This window comes from Montipora foliosa, chromosome 3 (genome assembly GCF_036669935.1).
Source record: "Montipora foliosa isolate CH-2021 chromosome 3, ASM3666993v2, whole genome shotgun sequence".
Lineage (NCBI taxonomy): Eukaryota > Metazoa > Cnidaria > Anthozoa > Scleractinia > Acroporidae > Montipora > Montipora foliosa.
In genome coordinates this window covers 66,104,822-66,119,821 of record NC_090871.1, presented here as the reverse complement: position 1 = coordinate 66,119,821, position 15,000 = coordinate 66,104,822, and the positions used below count along the sequence as shown (strand labels likewise).

The following is a 15,000-nucleotide window of genomic DNA, read 5'->3' as shown; positions in this document are numbered from 1 at the left end:
CGACGATCGCCTTCCTTGCCCTTCCAATTGTAACAATGATGTGGTGCTGCAATGGCCTCGTCAACAAGATGGCTCTATCGACTGATATCAAAGTTATCGTGCACACGGAAGCAATACGAAATGTATACGTGCACGTAACGAACGCGGCACAGGACACCCGTGTCCAGAGATGAGGACCAATGAAGTTGTTCACGATGTTGAGCATTTGGAGCGGAATAGCTGCATTTACAGTGTCTGCAATCGACAGCGAGAATATCAGCACGTCGGCTATGTTCCATGGCCTGTATAAGGTAAGTGTTGTGAGAATTAGAAAGTGTCCACAAACTAAGAACGCAATTACTCCTTCCACTACCAAACCCAAAATGGGATTGATCTGGAAAAGAACCTCGCTTGCAGCAGTTGTACCATTCTCTAAAGAAACATTCGAAATTGCTATCGTTAAAGACAGCGACATTTGTGTGAGAAATTGATAGCACTGCCTTGAACAGAAACTCAATATGTGAGTGATGAGTCTTCCTTCAGGTTTGCAGTTCTCGATGCACAATCAGGCTGTATCCCAGAATTTTACTTTAATTCTAGGATAATGCATAAATTCAAACTTTAGATATGTATTAGCCTCTTAATAACATCAAGCAAGTGAGAATTATCTTTACAATGAACGCACTTATTTCTCTCTGTTTACTTTTCTTGACAGATAATGAGTTTACTCCAGCGAAACTGTCTTGCAAGACTAAATTAAATACTAGACCCTCCGTGAGGGTACACTGGGTTGCCTGTGGTACGTGTAGCGTTCCAGGCAATTTTTTTCAAGTTGGGGGGGTCATTAAGACCATTTAAGGGGTCCCCCAGAAGTCATACCAGCAGAGGCCCTTTGGCTCACAGGTCCTCACACGTTCGTACGACGAAACAGATCCTTTTCTGAGGTTAAAAACCTGGCTACCGGCCTATTAATTAATCATTTGTCGGAAAGAAGTAACACAGCGATTTATTCCATAATGTCAACTGAGCTGTGTGTTGTCTTCCAGGAGATTCAAGTTGTCCTTGCGTAATATGTAGCTCTAACAGTGCACGATATTGTTTTGGTATTGTCTATCATTGTAGTGCCATGGTAGAAGTCTTGGGTAAATAGCCTGAGAAGACATGTGGTTACTAGCAAAGTACTGAACCCAGAAAGATTGAAGAAAATAAATGGGAAGTGAAAAACATTGTCTTCTGGGATGACATGTTGACAGTTGTCTTTGCGTAATATGTAGGTCTAACAATACACGATATTGTTTTGGTATTGTCTATCATTGTAGCGCCATGGAAGAAGTCTCAGAAAAATAGCCCCTTGAGAAGACATGTGGTTACTAGCAAAGTACTGAACCCAGGGAGACTGAAGAAAATAAAAGGGAATCGAGAAACATTGGCTTCTGGGCTGACATGTTGATCATGCAACTTCTTTCCACCACAAGTGTAAGCGTGCACTGACAGCATCTGACAGCTTTGTAAACAAAAGTTGAAAGCTGAATTTATTTCCTAGGAGTTCGGTGGGGTTAGTATCTGGATGGGCGACCTACGAAATATACCACTCAGTAACAGAAGCATACGACCGAAAATTCTATTTTAATGCTATCAAATGCGAACCAAGCAAGATAAAAATTTTGTTAGCTTGCTTTATGCCAAACAAATATTGATGTAAAAGTAAATAAATATGGATACACAATTTTTAAGAAGAGCAGAAGGAAGTTTCAGGACGGTCGATCGAGCATAAAATATTTTGCCATCGGTAACAAAATCTACGACATGAAAACAACATTAATTTTGAACCACGAATATAAAAAGTTACCATCAGCGAAAAACAGTTTGGGAGATTTTAGTTGTTTTGTTGTAATTGTACAAGTTTGGCTGCACCGAGTAAATCGCACATCGAATTCAGCGGGTGCTCTGATCAAGTTACCGCGTTATTTTACCGCGGCATGTTTACTCGCGAAACAGTGAAGCATCTGTGTCAAATGATGCCAAGCTACCGGGTTTTTGTTTTTGTTAGTTTTGTTTTTCTTTCGATTGTTATAAATTTTGACAAGAAATGTGCGAATTCAACACAAAGACCACAATCGGCCAACTCTCAACTCCCAACTCTTAAGGGCTAACGCTCGAAACGTCAGCTTTTAGAATCTCTGTACGGTGGCCAATTTACATTATCAACTCCGTTGATAAAACCAAATTTTTGTATACTACTTCCCCACCGACGCAGCACCACAGTTTCTTTAGAAACTACCCCTTCCTTCAACTCTCAGAGGTTGAATATTGTTTCTAGAAAATCAAAAATTTACTCTCCAAGACAAGGTTATTTATCACCAGGTAATTCCATCGTTTTGGTAATAGCAGCGACTTTATTATTCATCAGCGTCACAATCTTTTGCCGATTTTGGGGGTCATTTTGTTGAAACTCAAGCACGCTTCCAATAGACCTGTTTATTTTCGTGACTTATGCGTTACCACAAAAATTCTCCCCGTATCACATTTCAACACATGTATGCAAATTTGCTAAGCTCGAAAATTACACAACATGATAAATTTACAAAAGCTGGAAATTTCACAGAAATATTTTCCACCGAAACATTTCTTGAAACAAGCAACATATTTGCTATAAGAGGAAAGAAACCCTTCCTATTTCAGTTGCGTGCGTGCAAGCGAAACACACAATCACAAAGCATATGCAATTAAATAAATTTCTGACAGTTTACATTCAACCCTTTTCGAAAGAACCTTGACCATAAATAATAAAGCACAAAAGAGACAACAAGCTTTCATTCAAGTAATTTTTCACTGTCACATTTCCAATTTTTTTTTACCTTTGCAGAGTTGAGTACAAAATGAATGTTACTTGCCAGACAAACAGGCAAACTTTAAATAGATGCGACTTCAGTAAACACTGTGAGACACACAACAGAGATCACAGATCTACTTGTGGTGTTCGATTCCTTCTCTGTCTTTGTTGAACCCGTAAGTTACCAGAGAAATTTCCATTTCCACCTTGGCGAAATATTAGAAGTACAGCATATTTTGATTTCGGCTCGACGGGCGAAAGATTCACGCTGTCGAAGTCCATTACTCGTCGCTTTTTTCAGATTCCAGATCTTTATGTTTCACCGCCTGTCTTGACGTTCCATTCTTGAGCTCCATGTGGGTATATTTTCTTTAAAGATGTACTAAAAAGCCATTCGCGTTACAATGACTTTCGACGCCATTACAGGTTAATTGTGCAGAGCAAGCTACGCATTACCCCAGCCCCCTCAAACCTAACAAAATACGCACAGAAGACTCTATGCACAAAGACACCACTTAGCAGGGGAGTGACAGGCAAGACATTTCCCGACACGGAAAATAACAAAACTAGACCCTCCGTGAGGGTACACTGGGTTGCCTGTGGTACGTGCACCGTTCCAGACAATTTTTTTCAAGTTGGGCGGTCATTAAGAAGTCTTACCAGACGAGGCCCTTTGGCTCACAGGTCCTCACACGTTCGTACAACGAAACAGACCTGTCCTTGTGTAATATGTAGCTCTAACAGTGCACGATATTGTTTTGGTATTGTCTATCATTGTAGTGCCATGGTAGAAGTCTTGGGTAAATAGTCTGAGAAGACATGTGGTTACTAGCAAAGTACTGAACCCAGAAAGATTGAAGAAAATAAATGGGAAGTGAGAAACACTGGCTTCTGGGCTGACATGTTGATAAACTTCTTTTGGCCACAAGTTTAACCGTTCCCTCTGAGCATCTGACAGCTTTGTAATACCGAAGTTTAACTGAAGTTAAGCCCTGTTGGGCGCGGTTAGTGATTGGATGGGAGACCAAAATAATATACCCCTCATAAAACAGAAGCATCGGACCGAAAATACTATTAACGCTAACAAATGCGAACTCAGCAAGGTACAGATTTTGTTAGCTTGCTTTATGCAAAAACAAATATTGATGCAAAAGTAAATAAATATTGATACAAAGTTTTTAGAAAGAGCAGAAGGAAGTTTCCAGGACGATCGCTCGAGAATAACATATTTACGACATGAAAACAACATTTATTTTGAACCGTGAATATAGAATGTAAAAAGTTACGATCAGCGACAAACATTTTGGGGGATTTTTGCAACGTTCAATTTTGTTATTGTACGTTTCGGCTGCACAAATAAATCGCAAAATCGAAAGTGACATCGCCGGAATTCAGCGGGCGCCGTAATGAAGTTACCGCGGCATGTTTACTCGCCAAACAGTGAAGTATCTGTGTCAAATGATGGCAAGATACCGGGTTTTAGTAAGTTTCTTTTTCTGTCAAGTGTTATAAAGTTTGACAATGAAATGAGCGAAGTCAAAACAAAGATCACAATCGCCCAAGTCTTGTTTATGCAAAGTCAAAATTTACTCTCCAAGACGCGTACGACGTTATTTATCACCAGGTAATTCCATCATTTTGGAAATAGCAGCTACTTTATTATTCAACTGCGTCACAATTCTTCACTGATTTTGGGGCTCATTTTGTTGACACTCAAGCACGCTTCCAACAGGCCTGTGAACCCTTCCTGCTTACAGAGCAATACTAAAAAACTTCTCCCATATCACATTTCAACCTTAAGCTCGAAAATTCCATACACAACATGATATCATAATTCACAAAGGCAGAAAATACCACAGAATCCTTTTCCAGCGAAAATTTTATTGAAACAAACAACATATTTGCTCGTAGAGGCGAAAACCTCGTCCTATTTCATTGCGTGCGTGAAGACAAGAAACTCAATCGTGTCAAATTACCATGTACTTCAGGTAAATACAGCTCACTTTGATTTCGTCTCGACGGGCGATGTCTAAGTCCAGTACTCGTCGCTTTTGAGATTCCTGCCTAGTTTATCCAACTGACTTTCCATTATTGAGCTCCATAAGGGTATATTTTGTTTAAGGATCCACTAAAACGCCCTTCGCGTTACATGACTTTCGACGCCATTGCAGGCTAAGTTAATGATTCTACTGTGTCCACCAGAGAAATCTACGCAGTTCCACTATCCTCTCGATCCTAAGAAAAAACGCGCAGAAGGCTCTATGCAAAAAGACACCACTTACCAGGGGAGTGACAGGCAAGACTTTTACCGACACGGAAAAAAATAAAAAAACGACGAAATCAACGCAGACCTCGACTGGTTTGCCATAGGCAACCCAGTAAAAACCCACGAAATGAAACCGAAATTCCGACTGGGTTTGGCAACCCAGTAATAATGCCGCCAAAAGAGTCAATATGAGAAAGTTAATTAGTATAGGAAGTTTTGAATTGCGGGTTTATTTAGATACATTGCCACTTTTATTGGGGCTTGAAAAGTGTTTTTGAGATCAGGTTGCTGCGAAAGAAAACATGGATCTTTGGTGTTTATTATTGTAAACTAAGCGAGGCAAGCGTAAAGCCTAAACAATTACATTATCATTTGAAGACTACATTGGTATTGTTTTAGCGTCTGACTGTCGCCTTATTAAACAAAATGAAACAAGAGCTAGCTGTTCTTTGACAATACGAGATTATAAAAATAGTAAAATAATGAACTATGAAGTTTCCTTTTCGTTTGGTTACAGCAGCATGATCTGATACAAAGCAAGACGCCTAAGAGCAATCACGTGGGTTGCAAAAGGGTGATTCAAAGGGAATGCTAAATTAATCTCAAATTTTGGAGCTCTCCCGGCGTCTGTAGACGCATGAGGCAGCCACGACACTCTATAGATCACGGTCAGGCGCGGATCCAGGGGAGGTGAAATGGGTGAATTTTCAGCCCCCTTTTTCTGAGCCCCCCTTCTTTCTTTTTTTTTTTTCTTATCCCTCAAACACCTCAATCAGGCCTTGGTTCTATTACATTATTACAACAATTCACCCCCTGTACGGTCTGTAGTTAAACATAATACCCATCGGGAGCATATCCCTCTCCACTTTTCTCTACCATATTCTTTGTCTTGTCGACGCTGATGTTAAGGTCGAAGAAAGAGGCAACGTGTCCAAAATCTGACACGCTGTTCTAAACTTCTTAGGCAGTGTTAGACAATACAACAAGGTCGTCTGCAAAGTCTGGGTGCGGTATTGCATCACTTGATGCCTTTCCCTGTTGTTGCGCTCTAAAGGACCAATCAATGGCAACTTCCATTAGTAGTGATGAAATGGTATAGCACCACTGATGGACTTCTGTTAGGGCTAATGACTTCAACCATCACCGCAATTCTGATGAATGTTTCGAATGTCTTGCGTTTCACGGATACTTGGTGTAACTCCATCCTACGCAATGACTATAACTAGGGGTAATCGAAGCTTAGGCGAGTGCGTTCGATGTTTGTAGGACGGTACAGGTTTGGTACAGGTAACAACTGAGGGGGAAGGGTGGATGGTTCGTGCGATAGGGAAATGTTATTACAGTGGAACCCCGATACAACGATCCTCGATATAACGATATCCCCGGTAAAAAGATAAACATGCTATGTCCCGACAAAAGTTACAGTAAAATGTATGGGACAGAACCCCGATATAACGATCTTCAGTATAACGATATTCCCGATATAACGCTGAGTTCTTAGCGTACCGAGCGTAAAATCTTCCCCGATAAAACGATATTAACCCCATTGATTTTTTTTATAAGTGTCGGGTCACCCAGTCCTACCAGCCAAATACAGCACTGATTGAAGTTTTTAGCTTTGAAAACTGGCCCAAATTGTATCGGTAGGTCCTGGATTTCGTCCACGGAAAGGCCAGAGAGACAACTTCACTCGTGAACCGCCATGTTTACAACAGATCATTTTAGGCGACCCAGTCTGCATGAAAGCATCTCTCACCTCTGTTTTCTTCCAAAGGTTTGCCTCTACCCACATTCCAGCTTAATGATGCCAGCCTGGGGTTTTCTGTTGACGAAGATGGCCCGAAAGATCACTCATAAAATGATGAACCTACCAGATATAATCCACCTCGCTCAGTCTTCGAACATGAATTGTTGACATTTGTCACGTGACGCCTAAACCTGAGCCCACATTGACTCGAAACCGCAGATGTTGCTATGATAACTTCTTATATGGCGTTATCAAGTGCCGCAAGCCTTTTTTTCGCGAAAGATTCCTTTAAAGAAAATAAGTATTTTGGTCGTAAAGGGTTAACGAATCACTATTTGACGGTCCGCCGTTAAAGAAAGTAAAATTTACAAACAGGAGTGTTCGCTTCCTCCTTTATAAGGTCTATTCTTTGGACAGAAAGCTAAATGTAGTATATGACGGTCTGCACAGTCACAAAATCTCTTTTAACGGACCGCTTGAGATTTTTCATATCGGACTGGAGTACTACGTTTCCTTAACCACCTTGAAAAGTCAAGTTCTTTACACGCAAATTTCGAACAAATTGATTGTCTTGAGTAGAAAAAGTAAAGGCCGTTGCCTTTGTCTTTTTTTAACTCAAACGTCACGGCGTGATTTTAAGCCTGCACTCTTGATTAACACTAGAATTCTGCTTTCGAGGTGGCCATTTGTGCCTAACAACACTACTAGAATTCTGTTTTGGCGGAGGCTCACAAAAATGGCATTTTTGTCTGTGGGTTTATAATTCTCGATAACAAGTGATCGGAGTTTTTTTACTCCACTGTATTCATGTCATGCTGATATATAATAAAAGCCCCATTGAGTATTTGACCAAACTACAAAAGTGACACCCCGTTAGAAAAGAGAGGAAAACTAGATTTTTTCTCGTTTATAATAAGGCTTGGGTTTAGGATGAGGCATGAGGTTAGTGACGTGTGGCGCGGATCTCTCTAAAATGTACAGAATGCAGCCGCGAGGGTTATAGCATGTTTACGAAAATATGATCATCTTTGCTATACTTTAAGGGAGTTGCACTGGCTGCGTCTTGAACGAAGAATAGCTTTTATGATAAATCTAATTACATTTAAGATTATGAACAATGTATTTCAAGATATTTAAGTAGCCTCTGTGCTACTCATTATAATTTTAAGACTTACGGTTATAGAGCTTATTATGTTGCTGCGCCTAGACTGTGGAATATGCTCCAGATTGATATTAGACAGGCTAGAGACAATTAATAGTTTTAAATCAAAGTTAAAATCGTATCTTTTTAGACAACCCTGTTTCTAACATATTATTCTAGCATATGTTTTATTTATATTTATGTAGGACATTGCAGGTATATTTTTTAACGTTTTTATATTTTTAACTGTAAAGCGCTAAGAACAGTAATGTATTTGCTCTATAGACGTTTTATTATTACTATTACTATTATTATTATTATTATTTTTATTATTATTATTATTATTATTATTATCATTATTATTCTTATTACTATACAACACTATATAATCAAAAAAATGATAAGTCTAGCCATTACAGCGACATATTTTATCTTCTGTCGTAGAAATAAGACTTGGGATAGCTCAGACTTAACAAAACTGTAATTTTTTTCTTATTCATTTGTAAATACAGTATACACGTATATCACTCAATTTCAAGTAGCCAGTTGTTAATTGCCTATACGTAGAGAGATTTACAACTGTATTCGAAGACAAATAAAGTTTTCATTATTATTATTATTATTATTATTATTATTATTATTATTATTATTATTATTATTATTATTATTTCATTGTCATACTGCTCAGCTTAAGTTCTTAACAGCTGGTAAAATTGTGGTGTCGGGCAACAACAAGTTGCCAATGAACACCAAAATGTTTCTTTTCCCTGTCCTTTACATTTCCAATACTTTTCTTAGTATCCTTGCTGATCCCAGCAATGCAGACTTCTGGATTAAGGTAATTGATGTGTCTACTCCTATGCCCTTTAAGTTGCCCTTCAATCGCAATGGCTCTGTTACTAAAGCCCCCAATACAATTGGTACGACTTTGGATTTCACTTCCCACATCCTCCTCAATTCTCTGGCCAGATTTTGATACTTTTCAACCTTCTCGGCCTCCTTTTCTTTTGCTCCACTGTCTTCTGGAATTGCCACGTTTATAATATGACAGCTTTTCATGCTTTTGTCAACAAGCACTAGATCTGGCCTTATTATTATTATTATTATTTTTTATTTTATTTTTTTTTTATTTTTTTTTTTTTGTTTGCCAAAACTGATTGTCTTTCATCGGAAACACACAGCATTCACAAGCTGTTGCTGCACGTGACAACACGTGACAGGTGCAAAACATTCCTCTCTGTCTAAAGGAAATAATAAAGTACTATTGTACTGGTCTAAAAGTCGGGAATGTTTTGATAGATTCACTATATCTCTCTGTAGTTGAAAGACTACTTGACAGGAAAAGAAATCATTGCATTGAGATTTACAAAGAAGGGTATGGAAATGTGCATCAAGTGCATAAAGTGTGCATCAAATGCGCATCAACTTTTGTTGTTCCTATATTTTTAATATTTTCTTACCGATTTTGTGACTAAACCGATTCGACTGCCTCGACGATGCTTAGACGGAGTTGCATGTTGTTCTTCACAATCACGAAACGGTGTATAATAAATAAAAAAGCCTTCGCTTTCACCGAACAAACCCCAGTAAGTCTCAGATAGGAAGGAAAGCCATTTCAAGTTCATTTATTTTCAACAAAAAGCACTCAATTACCCAGTAACGCTCTTTGTTTGTCCCTCCAAAATTCAGCCTCGTTTCCAGGGTCTCTCTTCTGTGCCTCCCTTGTCGTGAAGGAAAGAGATTCCGGTTGCAGCTGGTCACGAGTACCCAAAATCTGAGAGCTTTTCCAAATGTGTGTTAGGGGAGGGGTGGCAGTGTAGGCCTTGTCATCATTCGGCACGCATTTGATTGATTTTATGGCCAGACGACCATCGAAACGTTTCACAGAAATTTGACGTGAAAGGCAAAAAGTTGTTGTCTAATCGATCGGCAGAACAGAAAATAAACTCGCGTGCTTCGAAGTTCACTTATGTCCGTGTGAAGGTCCGGATTCAAACTTGAAAAAGGTCAAGTAATGATGCGTCGAAAAGGGGCTCAGCTGAGCGATGTTTTTATTGCTGGGAAGCGAGCGCAGCGATCGAGCAGCAACGTGTTCTGGATTCGTAAGAACGTAGGATGAATTCTCGAATTCACCACTTTTTCCCAGAATGCCCCATAATTAGCCAGAATTCAGTGCGCCATTCACCAAACAGTCTGGAGATTGCTTAAGCAGGAGGTCCCGAAAACATTCGATAAAACAACACATCATGATGGAACATTGAAAACTCACAGCAATTCCAAATCTAGATTACGTCCTCGCATATAAATCATATTGCGCAAAGTTCTGTCACTATGGGCCTGTTTATATGAGGCGAGCCAGCCCGGTAAGGCGGGCTGCAAAATTCTCATCATTAACGGTCCAGCCCGGTTTGCCGGGATGAAAAATTGTCAGGACGCGTGGGTTGCCTTGAAAACGCAGCCAGATCTAAGATTTGCATTCTCACTGGATTATTTTTGCATGTTTTGTTTAAAATTCCATTCCGTACTTGCTTGAGCTAAAATGAACCTTCATTTCGAACCAAAACAGTTATCCCTTGCGTGACTTTGACGGTTACAAGGCCATGTAAACACTTCAACGTCATGGTTGAAACAAAACCGGGTACTCAGCGTTTCCATCACAGTGTTTCTGTGAGAAATACACCTTTTAAAGACGCCAAAACGGTCAAGTGTCATCTGACGTGACTTCTCGACCTCGTCGACTGCCACGCGAAAAGCGATGAAGGACGTTCACAATGTAACACGACACAACTCTAGACACCAAACACTTCTAATTCATAGCCCAATACATTCTAAAACGGAAATTTCATTTAAGAATAATACAAGAATATTTTCAGTCTAAAATCAGCATGTCGTAAATACTCTTTTTTCTTTGGCCATCTCAAACGTCAAGTAAAAGAAAATTTCAAATGATGCGTTTATATCTGACGTTTGTCACCGCTGTTCGTATATTATTTCTGATAAATATGAATTCAGCCTAGGCCGGAAAACAAGATTCTTATTAGCAAAAAAGCTTACAAGAATCAGTAGAAAAAGGATGGGTGAGAATGTTTAGTCCTTTCTTAAAGGGGCTAGGTCACGCTAATTTAGGTAATTTTGTTTAATTTTGTTAATTGTGAGCTCTAAACATAAAACTGGCAGAGAAAGAGTCTTTCATTTGCAAAATCACGGCCACATAACAACTGAGAATGATTTTCCAGCTTTGTAAATGACATTTTGATATAGACTGATATAAACTTGAAAAAAGTTGGGCCAACGTTTTTCAAATTTACCCAAATTCAATCCATTTCAATCCTCTCCAGTTTTGTCCATGTCCCTTCTTGGCTTCCCTGTGTTTTGTTAGAGTTCTTCTATAGTTTTGAACAGTTATTTTGATATTTTAGTTAATTCTATGACCATTCGATCAGTGCTGAAATTGCCTAAAATTGCGTGACCTAGCCCCTTTAAGTTTCTGCAAACCAACGTGGCTGCCAGTAACTTGAGGCTGAAGTCTACATTATCCTGCCTTGCTATAGCAAAATATTAAAATACAATAAAAAACACGAGCGATTGCAAATAAAATCGCTCACGGCTTCCTCGAAGGTTTCGGTTCAGTTTATTCATCGCCACCTTTGTTTTGAGAGACCAGTTGATAACCTGCTTGATCGGCCTCTTCTTTCTGCTCTCGGGATCTTATCCACCAATGCGAAAGCACCAGAAACACAAACACGGCAACTGACGTCATAGCATACATGAAGAACGTTTTAGGTATACCGATACTGTTAATAATGACACCGCTGACCAGTACTCCAATGCACGCTCCCAGACCCCAGTGAACTCCTCCAATGACGCCTGGGAGAGAATGTGTAATGATCGTTATACCAAATATTTAATTTGTTTGCATAAGAAATAACTATCAAATTATGGTTTGTAGAGCTACAAGCAATTGCTAAAAGAGTTGAGACACTTCGTGTGAATAACCGCACACTGAGTGTCATTCAAGTGAGCGCATCCCCAACCTCCCTTTCCCCCAAACAAAGTTGTTACCATCTCCACTTGGCATTCAAACTAATGGGTATCAACATTGAAAAACGGGGAAGGGAGGGAGGGGTGTTGGGACTTTTCTTATGAATTGGAGGAGGAGTTTTAGGAAGAAGAGATGAATAGCCCATTTCCGAGTTGCTGCATGCCTCAGTTTCAAAGCGAGTCCTGGCGTGCAACCATTCAAATGGAAATGAAGTGCGTATTCTTATGCAATTCAAACTCATTTCCCTTAAAATAGTTGAGCACCAAGACTCACTTCGAAACCGAGACAAACAGCAACACGGAAATGGCCCATTATCAATTCAGTGTCTCAACCTTTTTGCAACTGCTTGTAGATAGAAATCCAAGGAAAACCACCTTAGTTTGGTATTGAAGTGGGCCGACACGAAGAAAGAGGAAAAGATCTGGGTTGGGATTAAACTAAACCCTTGACCTTGAACCCAACATATCCTTACAATGTGTACACCGTACTCCAAAATGGCCGAGATTTTTCTATTCTTTTGTTTGCTTACAAATTCAATAGCCCTTTGTCGCCTCGTTCAAGTTTAAATAATCTTTGGGTTCAAGGTTAAATAATCTTTTGCATTTTCAGGTTTAGAACGAGGCAACAATGGCTATTTTGCAAGCAAACAAAAGAATACTAAAATCTTATCCATTTGCAATAAGGTGTATTAAGCTGAAGAAAAAGATCACTTCTTGCAAAGCCCTTTGGCGCGTTTACAGAGTAACTTACAGCGTTTACAATGTAACTTAATGTTACAAAGAAGCGAGGCACAGCAAGCGAGCGAGTTTTGTGGAAAGACCGGTTCGAATGTATCAAATCAGGCGAAAAAAAAAAGACAAAATTTGCAAACGCAGAAAGTTGCTGAAGAAGCAGCCATGCAGCGAGACGCAAACTGCTGCAATCACCGAAAGAAGACGTGAATCTAATAACGCCCCACACTCGGATGAAACGGTCGCCAAAAGACGAGTTGTAGTAAAGAAGATTCAAGGCTGGAAAGTGTGTAATAACGGGTTAAAAACTGTGGTGAAGTGTTTTTCTGGTGCTTCTGTCGAAGACACGTTCGCCTATATTAAACCACTGGCAACTATCAGACAGAACCCTGAACATGCCGCAATTCTTCATATTGGAACAAATGACCTCAAGACCATAAACCCAAGGAACGTATCTAAGAGAATTGTCGATCTTGGCAACCTAATCGAAGCAAAGTCGCCGAACACTAAGGTATCAATTTCAAATTTACTAACACGATCAGATGATCCTGTTCTTGCCAAAAGGGTAAAGGAGGTTAACAAAATTCTTGTCTCTTGTGCAAATCAGAATGAGTGAAGCGTCATTTCGCATTCTAACATTAAGACCGCGAGCATTTGAATTCTAGTGGTTTACCTTTGAATTTTTCAGGCACTAAAGTCTTTGCTTTAAATTTTGTTAGCTTTGTTAAAAACATTTGAAATTCTGATGAATTGCCGTTGTCGCCCGCAAGCAGTTCAACTTTGCATATGAAAGATTCTCTTGAGGGTGTTCTTTCTTTCTTTCCGCGTAAACGAGGATTTAAATTGGCTTCTCTTAATATAACCAGTTTACCTAAGCATATTGCTGGTTTTCACTCACGTGATCAACAGCCATGTTTTTCAACGAAAGCAAAAGGAAGCGTTTGCATAATAATAGAGTTAAATTCCCGGAGGATTTGGTCGGGGCACCAACATGGCCGCCTTTTCTTTGTTTAGGGCACCAACATGGCGGTCGTGACGTCATGTGAAAACCGAGAATTGATGAATTAAGGATTCTCCTTGCTGACGATCCTGTTGATATATTATCGATTAATGAAACAAGACTAGATGATAGTGCGAAGGATTGGGAGGTCTGTATCTCGGGCTTTGATTTAATTCGCCGTCATAGAAACAGAAATGGTGGTGGCGTCTGTTTTTTTCTTCAAATCCATCATTTTAACTATTCACTGCCTCCTGATCTTCTTGTTAACCAACTAGAAAATTTATGTATTGAGGTTTGTATCCTTACTCGAAGCCTTTTGTAGTAGCCACTTGGTACAGACTTCCAGATTCATCTTCCGAGATCTTTGCGTATTTCGAATCCCTAATTGGTAGACTCGACGCTCAGAATGTTGAACTGTACCTTATGGGTGACCTAAATTGCAATTTGGCATCGTCTACATTGGACATTAGCACGAGTTTACTAAACGGCATTGCTGATGTTTACAGTCTTCATCAATTTCTTAGGGAACCAACTCGTATAACTTGTTCCTCTTCAACCTTAATTCACTTGATTTTTGCAAATTGTCCTGAAAAGGTGGTTTTTTCGGGAGTCTCTCATGTGGGTATAAATTATAAGTGATAGGTCTTGTTCATGTGTATCGCAAACTTGGCGTTGAACGATCTGGAAGGCGCCATAAAACTATAACATATAGAAATTCAAAAACTGTAGAAGAGAAAATTTCTGAATTGACATTGCTGCCCAACAGTGGAACGATCTTCAACTGTTTGATGACCCGAATGATATGTGGCTAGCGTGGAAAGCTTTATTTCTTAGTGCTGTTAACAAACATGCTCCCCTTCGGACCAAGTGTGTTCGCCCATCGAGATGTCCGTGGGTGTGACACCGCAGTTAAAAAAAGCATTCATGAAAGAGATAAGTTGAAAAGAAAAGTAACAAAGGACTGAGCAAATTTTAAGAAAACTCGCAATCATGTCAAGAACAAGATGAAATCTGCTAAAGAAACACATTACCGGAATGCTTTTCCGGATAGCAAGGGCAGTTCTGTCAGTTCTTGAAGGACCTGGCAAATCATCAATAATCTTACATCTACAAATTCCAACAATTTGACTGTAAAAGAAGTAACACTTAGTGGAACTTCCGTATTAGACTCACAACAAATGTCCGGCTTTTAATAATCATTTTGCTAGCATTGGACCCAGACTTGCCAGTGAGATTCACAGCGACATAAGCGATATCCACA

At 39.5% G+C, this 15,000-nt stretch overlaps 2 protein-coding genes across 4 annotated transcripts in view; both read right to left on the bottom strand.

The window, feature by feature from the left end:
* Positions 1 to 6,991, bottom strand: part of LOC137995625 (thyrotropin-releasing hormone receptor-like) — a 16,307-nt gene extending 9,316 nt beyond the window's left edge. The window contains exons 1-3 of one of the 3 annotated variants that reach the window (XM_068841151.1): positions 6,835 to 6,991; positions 5,889 to 6,126; positions 1 to 281 (exon numbers count right to left, since the gene is read on the bottom strand). The exon at positions 1 to 281 is cut by the window's left edge and continues 353 nt beyond it. In XM_068841151.1, coding sequence (XP_068697252.1) covers positions 1 to 281; positions 5,889 to 5,932 — 325 coding nt within the window. In that variant the 5' untranslated portion in view covers positions 5,933 to 6,126; positions 6,835 to 6,991. Of the gene's footprint in view, positions 598 to 5,888; positions 6,127 to 6,834 lie in introns of those variants that run through there. The other 2 variants (XM_068841152.1, XM_068841150.1) reach the window with 2 other exon arrangements.
* Positions 6,992 to 10,756: 3,765 nt separating this feature from the next.
* The window catches only part of LOC137998016 (major facilitator superfamily domain-containing protein 6-like), a 10,814-nt gene continuing 6,570 nt past the window's right edge, over positions 10,757 to 15,000 (bottom strand). Inside the window, exon 2 of the mRNA XM_068844402.1 lies at positions 10,757 to 11,833. Within this exon, the coding sequence (XP_068700503.1) occupies positions 11,598 to 11,833 (236 nt within the window). The 3' untranslated portion in view covers positions 10,757 to 11,597. The remainder of the gene's footprint in view (positions 11,834 to 15,000) is intronic.